This window comes from Camelina sativa, chromosome 3 (genome assembly GCF_000633955.1).
Source record: "Camelina sativa cultivar DH55 chromosome 3, Cs, whole genome shotgun sequence".
In the NCBI taxonomy this organism is placed as follows: domain Eukaryota; kingdom Viridiplantae; phylum Streptophyta; class Magnoliopsida; order Brassicales; family Brassicaceae; genus Camelina; species Camelina sativa.
The window spans coordinates 19,324,378-19,332,959 of record NC_025687.1 but is presented as its reverse complement, the minus strand read 5'-3'; the positions used below and the strand labels follow the sequence as shown (position 1 = coordinate 19,332,959).

Below are 8,582 nucleotides of genomic sequence, written 5' to 3'. Positions count from 1 at the left end.
CTAGGACCTGGTTTTGCAGAAGTGAGTGCGGGCACAGATGCCTTTGAAATTTTTTTGCCTAAAACATTATATCTCTGCAAATACTCCCCACACTAATATTTAGACTTGCCTTGAAGAATCCTACTATTCTAGCCTGAAAACTATCATATCTAACTAGATAAATCCCGAAGTTCGACCTCGATCTAGATATCCTTCGGAAAAAAATTCGATTTCTATTTTTCCCGGAAAAAGAAGTTCTACACTTATATCTCCCTAAATCTGAGTTATATCTCCCTAGTAAGTACTTGACAATAATAAACCGAAGAGAAATTCATTGTAAATGCATTCTGAATCTGCGTTAACAGAAACTACAAAGACTTCTCTCACCTCAACGACGTCGTAACAAACAGCGTAAAACCGGCAAATATCAAACGGGTGATATACGGCGGTATTACAAACGAGAGAGAATGAGAGAGAAGAAGTTTGTTAAAGCTATTTTCCTCATTCAATTAACCCAAAATAGTTGTACAATTCTTGTGTTATATACAAGTATGCTAAAACATATACTAAACCGGCTAACTTAACCAAAGGAAGCTAATCACATATTTACAACTAACCCAATAGTCCCCCTCAAGATGAGGCAAATATGTTATGAAGACTCATCTTGGACTTGAGATGTTCAAATTGAGGAAGGAAGAGAGGTTTAGTCAAAATGTCAGCCACTTGATCTTCAGTCCGAACATGAAGCATTTTGATAAGCCCTCGATCCAGCTTCTCCCGAACAATATGACAATCCACCTCAATATGTTTTGTTCTTTCGTGAAAAACTGGATTTGTAGCAATGTAGATAGCTGCAGTACTATCAGAGAAGAGAATCAGAACAGAGGAAGTACCAACTCGCAACTCACGAAGTAAAGTAGTGATCCACATCATCTCGCAGGAAGCTAAAGCAAGAGCTCGATACTCAGCTTCCGCAGAAGAGCGAGAAATAGTATGTTGCTTCTTAGAACGCCAGGAAATGAGTGACGAGCCAAGAAACATTGTAAAACCAGTGGTTGAGCGGCATCTATCTGGACAAGAAGCATAATCAGACTCTGCAAATGCTTTCAATGAGAGGTCTGTTTCTGCATAATAGAAAAGTCCTTGTCCAACAGTCCCTTTAATGTATTGAAGAACTTGATAAGCTGCTGTCAGATGAGATGTGCGAGGAGCAGAGGAGAATTGACACAACTTATTCACAGCAAATGTGATGTCTGGACGAGTGATGGTGAGATACATCAACCGACCTACAAGACTGCGATACATCTCCTTATCATTCAAAATCGTACCAGAGGTCCTAGAAAGGTGTAGGTTTGGTACCATGGGTGTCTGAACATCTTTGCAAGCTAACATGCCAGAAGAAGTCAGAAGCTCAAGAGCATATTTGCGTTGACAAATGGATATGCCAGTAGAGTTTCGAGCAATTTCAAGACCCAAGAAATACTTCAAAGGACCAAGCTCCCGTAGCTTAAAACTCTGCTTCAAAGCTGCAATTAACTGAGTTGCACCTGATTCTGTGGTACTAGCAATAACTATGTCGTCAACGTAAACCAATACAACAATGAAATCATCTCCAAAACTTTTAACAAACAAAGTGTGATCTCTGTGACACTTTGCAAAACCCAAGGACATAAGAGAAGTAGAAAACTTCAAGAACCATTGCCGAGAAGCTTGTTTGAGACCATAAATGGATTTCTTCAACCTACAAACAGCATTCTTGGGCAAAGTGTCCCCCTTAATATCATCATACCCTTCTGGAAGTCACATATATATATATATATATATCTTCACCAAGATCACCATTCAAGAAAGCATTAGAAATGTCAAGTTGATGTAGAAACCACTGTTTAGAAGCAGAAATCTTGAGTAACATTTTCACAATAACCATCGTTGCAACCGGTGAAAATGTTTCATTATAATCCAAACTCTCCTTTTGTGTGTAACCCTTAGACACCAACCTGGCTTTATCTCTCTCTAGAGTTCCATCTGCATAAAACTTCAAGGTAAAAACCCATTTGCAGCCAACAACTTTATTACCAGGTGGAAGACTAGTTACATCCCAAGTATTGGTCCTCTCCATGGCTCCAATCTCCTTATCAACAGCCTCACACCATTCCTTGGATGCCTTTGCCTCTTTATATGAAGAGGGAATAGGAATTTTGGTAATATTATTGATATAAGCCAAATATGAAGGAGAAATGTTTGAATAGGATAAAAAGGAGGAAATAGGATGAGAGACATCATTGTCAAGAGAGTAACAATGATAATCGCTCAAATGAGCAGGAGGTTTTTGAACCCTTTGTGGAGAAATTTGTAGTGGAGGAGAAGAAATGGAATCAGAATTTTGAGGAATGGAAATAGGATTACCAGAAGACAAAGAATCCGTTGGTGTGAGATCGTTGAGAGGAACAATCTCCTTCTGAGAATCTGTCAAAGGAAAAACACCTTCATGGAACTCAACATGCCTGGATATATAAACCACATGACTCTGCAAATCCATTACTTTGTACCCTTTAAAACCTGCAGGATATCCCAAAAACACACATGCTCTTGATCGAGGCTCAAACTTATGTCTTTGTTTCGGAGACGTTGAAGCATAACACAGGCAACCAAAAGATCTGATGCGAGAATAATCTGGTTGCTTACCCGTGAGCGCAGCTCATAAGGGGTTTTTATTCGAGAGCAACTATGATGGTGTACGGTTGATCAAAATACTGCTGTCAGAACACAGTCTCCCCAATATTGCAGAGGAATATTTGATTGGAAGAGGAGAGATCGAGCAACGTTTAGAATATGCTGATGTTTACGCTCGACTACTGAATTCTGTTCAGGTGTCTCTGGACAAGAATGATAAGAAACAATGCCTCGTGACTGATAGAACTGAGTGAAAGCTAACTCTTTAGCATTATCTGATCTAACCGACTTCACTTTAGCATTATATTGATTCTTAACTTGGTTGATGAAAGCACGGAAGACAGTAAGAACATCACTTTTAGCCTTAAGCAAATAAATCCACGTTTCTCTAGAATGATCATCAACAATGGTCAAAAAATATTTATAACCTTCAACTGTTTCCACTGAAAGGGTCCCCCAAACATCAATGTGTAACAACTCAAAAGTTGAGCTACAAATGTTGTTTTCTGATATAAAAGATAATTTCTTCTACTTTGCCAAGTGACATACATGACAATAAGCAGGCTTCTTATTCTTGTGTCCTGTAGTTCCCAAAGTTTCAGAAATCACATCCAATCGTGAGTAAGAAGGGTGACCAAGTCTCTTCTGCCAGTACCAATATCCACCACTGCATTCACTAAAGAAGCTTCTGTATCAAGCACATAGAGCTTGCCAATGCGACGACCTTTACCAATCATCACCCCCTTGGTAGGATCCTGTATTTCGCAACAAGAAGTGTCAAAAATCACCCGAGAACCAAGATCTGAAGTCAAAGAACTGATACTGATAAGACTCAATCTGAATTCTGGGATAAACAAGACATTCATGAGGAGTAAATCTTTATTTAGACGAATCATTCCCACTCCACTGATCTTAACATGTTGTCATGTTGGCATGTTCACAAAACTTTCCACAGAAGTATCCAAAGAAACAAAACTATTTCTGTCATGAGACACATGGTGAGTTGCACCAAAATCAATCACCCATGTGTCTGTGGACAATGTATGTTTCGAAGCAGCCAGAATACCAATAAAAGAGTATGTGTGAGTAGAGAATGAGATACCAGGGTGATCAAGTGGCGTTTGTGGAGTCTGAGAAGTACTCGCAATAGCAGCAAGAACAGCTCCAGAAGATGTAGATTGTAGCTGAGAGCTAAAGAGAGCAATGATATTCTGCAGCTGATCAGGAGAAAGATTTCCAATCAAGTTCTCCATGTTAGTTGAAGTCTTATCCATACCTGGAGATAAAGAGACTTAAGCTGCAACTATTGAAGGTTTCTGAAACTTCTCATTGAATTTCCCTTTTGGAGTGAAGCCAGGAGGAAAACCATGTTTTCTGTAACACCGATCAACAATGTGTCCCACACGATTGCAAAAAGAGCATATCAGACGTCCTTTGTTTGGACCATTTTGAACATACATCACACCTCAGGAGAGTGGTGAAGAAGAAACCATCTGAGGTGCAACTTGTGAGACTTGAAAAGCTGTGGGAGTAGTGGGAATGGTGAACCCTTTCTAGCTGTCGTCTTGATCCAGGATATGGTATACCTCTACCAGAGGAGGTAACACCTTCTTTGCAATGATTTGTCTGCGTACAATCGCATAAGATTCATTCAGACCAGCCAAGAATTTCTCCGTTTTGGCTTTCTCTGCCTTTTGTTGCAGACGAGCACCTTTCCCACAAACACAAGGATCATCTGGTTCCTCTGAACCATCCAACTGATCACAGAGAGTTTTGAGACGAGTATAATACTCAGATAACGACATAGACCTTGACGAAGGTCTTGGATCTCTTGAGTCAGATTAAAAGTGCGTGGGAGATTAGTCATATGGTAACGACCATAGAGATCTTTCCAAATATTTGTAGCATCATTCATACACAAGATACTACGATAGATCTAAGGAGAAACAGAGTTCAATAACCACGACTTAACCATGCTATTGCATCTAGACCACAAATCAAAGTTAGGATCTGTAATCAAAGGCCTAGGCAAGCTTCCATCAACAAATTTTATCTTATTCTTAGCATCAAGAGAAATACGCATCGCAAAACTCCAGTCATCATAGTTCGTTTCATCCAAACGAAGAGAAATGATATTCAAACCTGGATGATTTGCGCTGTGTAGATGGAACGGAGAGTGAGATGGATCAGCAAAGATTGGCGATGTGACAGCTCGCGAAAGCCCGGAAACCTGAGGATCGGCTACTGGGAGAGTGATCGGAGCAGAATCATCAACATCGAAGTTTAACCTTTGTGATCTTCGAACATTGGAGCTCGATTGAGATTTCGTTTTACCCATTTTTTAATTCGCACGAGATACAATCACCATAGAGCACGAGATAAGCTCAGAAACGAAGAAAAATAAGCTTAACGAAGAGAAATGATCAAAAATTTGAGGTGGATCTGAGCTTTGATGGCTCTGAGACCATATTACAAACAAAAGAGAATGAGAGAAAAGAAGTTTGTTAAAGATATTTTCCTCATTCACTTAACCCAAAATAGCTATACAATTCTTGTGTTCTATACAAGTATGCTAAAACATATACTAAACCGGCTAAGTTAACCAAAGGAAGCTAATCACATATTTACAGCTAACCCAATAGGCGGAGATGGAGATACTCGCGGCGGAGGACATCGACATCGGTACAGATTTGATCCCGCCACTCTCTCCTCTCGCTTCCTCTCTCTACGATTCCTTCCTCTCCTCTCACTGCTCTTCCTGTTTCTCCCTTCTCCCCCAAGCTCCGCCTCACCCTCACTACTGCTCCGCCGCATGCTCCCTCACCGATTCTCCCATCGATTCCCCACAATCCCCGCCGGAGATATCCCCAATTCTCCCCTCCGACATCCGTACAGCTCTTCGTCTCCTCAATTCCACCGTCGTCGTCACTTCCTCGTCGCCGCACCGTCTTAATGGCCTCCTCACAAATCACCACCGTATCATGTCTGATCCTTCCCTCTCCGTCGCTATCCAAAACGCCGCCAGTTTCATAGCCACCTTTCTGAGGTCTAACCGGGAAAACACAGAGCTGGAAGAAGCAGCCATATGCTCTGTGCTAACAAACGCCGTTGAGGTGCAAGATAGCACAGGACTTGCTCTTGGAATCGCTCTTTATGATTCAAGATTCTCTTGGATTAACCATAGCTGCTCTCCAAACTCTTGCTACCGTTTCGTTAACACCATAACGACGTCGTATCAAGATGGTCTTGCCTTTGCTAAAACCATTCCTCACATCATCACCAACACAGAAACATCATCCAACTTCGAATCCAAGGCTTTTTGCTCTTTGCAAGAACAAGTTGGTACTAGTTTCATGAGACTCGTCACTTGAAATGTCTTTGGATGTATCTCCATTTTAATGTTTAGTATTTTGCAGGGAAGAACAGTGGGGTATGGACCAAAGGTGATTGTTAGAAGTATCAAGAAGATCAAGGATGGTGAAGAGATCACTGTATCGTATATGGACCTTCTTCAACCCACGGTTTGTTCCTTTAGATATCATCACTCTCTAGATTGGTAGATTGTTTATCTTCCTAAAATTGTATTCCTTTCTTTATCATTAGGGATTGAGGCAGTCAGATTTGTGGTCGAAATATCGGTTTATGTGTAACTGTGGACGTTGTGTGGCATCACCTCCAGCTTATGTGGACTCTATTTTAGAGGTATTAATCAGAAACATGTTGGGAAAATAACTCTTTTAACAAAGTTTCAGCTTATTAATATGTTTGGATAGATTTGCCAGCAATTTGACTATCTCTTTGGTCTTGATGTTGCATGACTGAGTTGAGTTAAACATCTCATGTAGTTGGAAGTTAGTTTAATAAGGGTTCTTAAGATAGCTAATCTATATGATGCATTCATCCAGGGGGTACTTGCGTTGGAGCCTGAAATAACAACTGTTAGTCACTTTCATGGAACCACAAACAAAGATGAAGCAGCGGGAAAGATGTCTGATCATATCCAAGGAGCCATAGATGATTTTCTATCAGACGACATAAATCGCAAAACATGTTGTGAAAAGATCGAAAGTGTGCTGCATCACGGCATCCAAATCAAAGCAGATTCATCCCAGCCTCATCATCTGCGGTTACATCCGTGTCACCACGTTGCTTTGAATGCTTACATTACTCTGGCTACTGCCTACAAAATCCGTTCCGTTGATTCTGAAATCGACATGGGGAAGGCTTTTGAGATGAGCAGGATAAGTGCAGCCTACTCTTTCTTCCTTGCTTGTGCTTCTCACCATCTCTTTTCGGCAGAACCTTCTTTTGCTATATCTGCCACAAGTTTCTGGAAAAATGCTGGAGAATCCTTGTTAGATCTGGCCTTGAAGTTTTCGATGGAATCATCTGTAGAAACTACATACAAATGCACCAAATGTCTTACGCTTGAAACCCCAAATTCACACAGAGACATCAAAGAAAAGTCTAGGCAGATTCTGAGTTGTGTCACAGACATCTCACAAGTCGTGTGGAGTTTCCTCACTCGCGGTTGCCCTTACTTGGCAAAGTTTAGGAGTCCAGTTGATTTCAGCTTTGCAACGACCAATGGTGATAGAGAAGAATCGAATGAGGATCAAATGGTAAACGTTATCTTACTCTCTTTTCACTGTTTACTATACGCAGACCTTCTGACTGATTTATGTTACGGTCAGAAGTCACATTGGGTGTCTCGATGCCTAGTGTGACATGCCGTTTGCTTGAGTTGAGAAATTGGTATTTAAATTTATGCTATCTGTTAGTTTGATCCAAGGAAATATGTACTCACAGCAAAAGTGGCTGTATACATGAATGCCAAAATCATTTTTCTCTATTGTTTGTTATATTAGTTAAATTTTCTGAAATGGGTTTTGATTACTTTAAGGTCCCTTTAACGCTTTCTGTTTGTCCCGATGAGTTCAAAGCAAATCAATATATTGTGACAATGATCTAAAGGATTTGACTTGGCTGTTTGTTCCAAACCTTATTGATCTCGAAGTTGGTTCCTCAAGGCAACTAGAGTATATATAATCAAGGAAGAAGAAGCTACAGAAGGGCAGGTAGGTATTATCGTACCATTTGGGAAACTAGAGAGCTTACCTGAGTTGAAAGCATATATTGGAACGTCCTACTATCTTCATGGTTGAAGAAGAGTGTCCAAAGCTGAAGAAGCTTTCCGTTAGATTTCACAAGTGGTAAAGAAATTTTCATAGAATACACACAAGAAAACTGGATTAAAGACGTAAAATGGGAAGAGGAAGCCACTGAACTCCTCATGTAATCACATGAGCAAAAGAGGTTCCAAAGAGTAGACAACATGTGTGTCTCAACAGTTGTATGCTCATTTATATATCTCTTCCATTTGTTTGTTTGTATGATGTATGATGTATTATTACCTCTATGTAGTTCTCTTTTCTCCGGTGAATCCATTCTCGTAGAAACTGTAACTGTTGATTGTGAGTTAATTAGTCAACTCCATACGTGTGTGATTCAACTCCATACGTATGTCTCTTGGAATATGAGCACGTTTCTCTTAGTCCAGATTATCCCGGGGAACATAGAACTAATTCTGCCAACGAGGAGACATTACTGTCCTTTTTTGTTTGCATCAACTTAATTAGAAGGAAAATTCATGTAACATCTTTGACTTATAAGACATAAAAAGGTAAAATAAATGATGAATTAAATATATATTTACACATTAAAATGAAGTAACAAAGTTGTCCATACACTAAAAAAACAAACAAAAAACATTCAATTAAAAGCATAAACCTATTTAGGAAAACAAACATTTATGTTAAAAATGTGTTTGCGCATATATCTTATAGTACATCACTACATTGTGTAAAATGAAAAGTAATAAAGAAAATATTTAGAGTGTATAAAGTCTAGTTTTCATAGTTGCTACACTC

General features: G+C 39.7%; 1 protein-coding gene across 2 annotated transcripts; it reads left to right on the top strand.

Annotated features, from left to right (window-relative positions):
- On the top strand, positions 5,227–8,095 carry LOC104777527 (protein SET DOMAIN GROUP 41-like). 2 transcript variants are annotated; one of them, XM_019243839.1, is made up of 5 exons: positions 5,227–5,990; positions 6,069–6,173; positions 6,256–6,354; positions 6,558–7,274; positions 7,683–8,095. In XM_019243839.1, exons 1-5 carry the CDS (start codon positions 5,301–5,303, stop codon positions 7,815–7,817), a joined length of 1,746 nt encoding a protein of 581 aa, XP_019099384.1. In that variant the 5' UTR covers positions 5,227–5,300; the 3' UTR covers positions 7,818–8,095. The 2 variants fall into 2 exon arrangements, with proteins under 2 accessions (XP_019099384.1, XP_010500104.1); XM_010501802.2 differs by having other exon boundaries at positions 5,229–5,990; positions 7,670–8,095.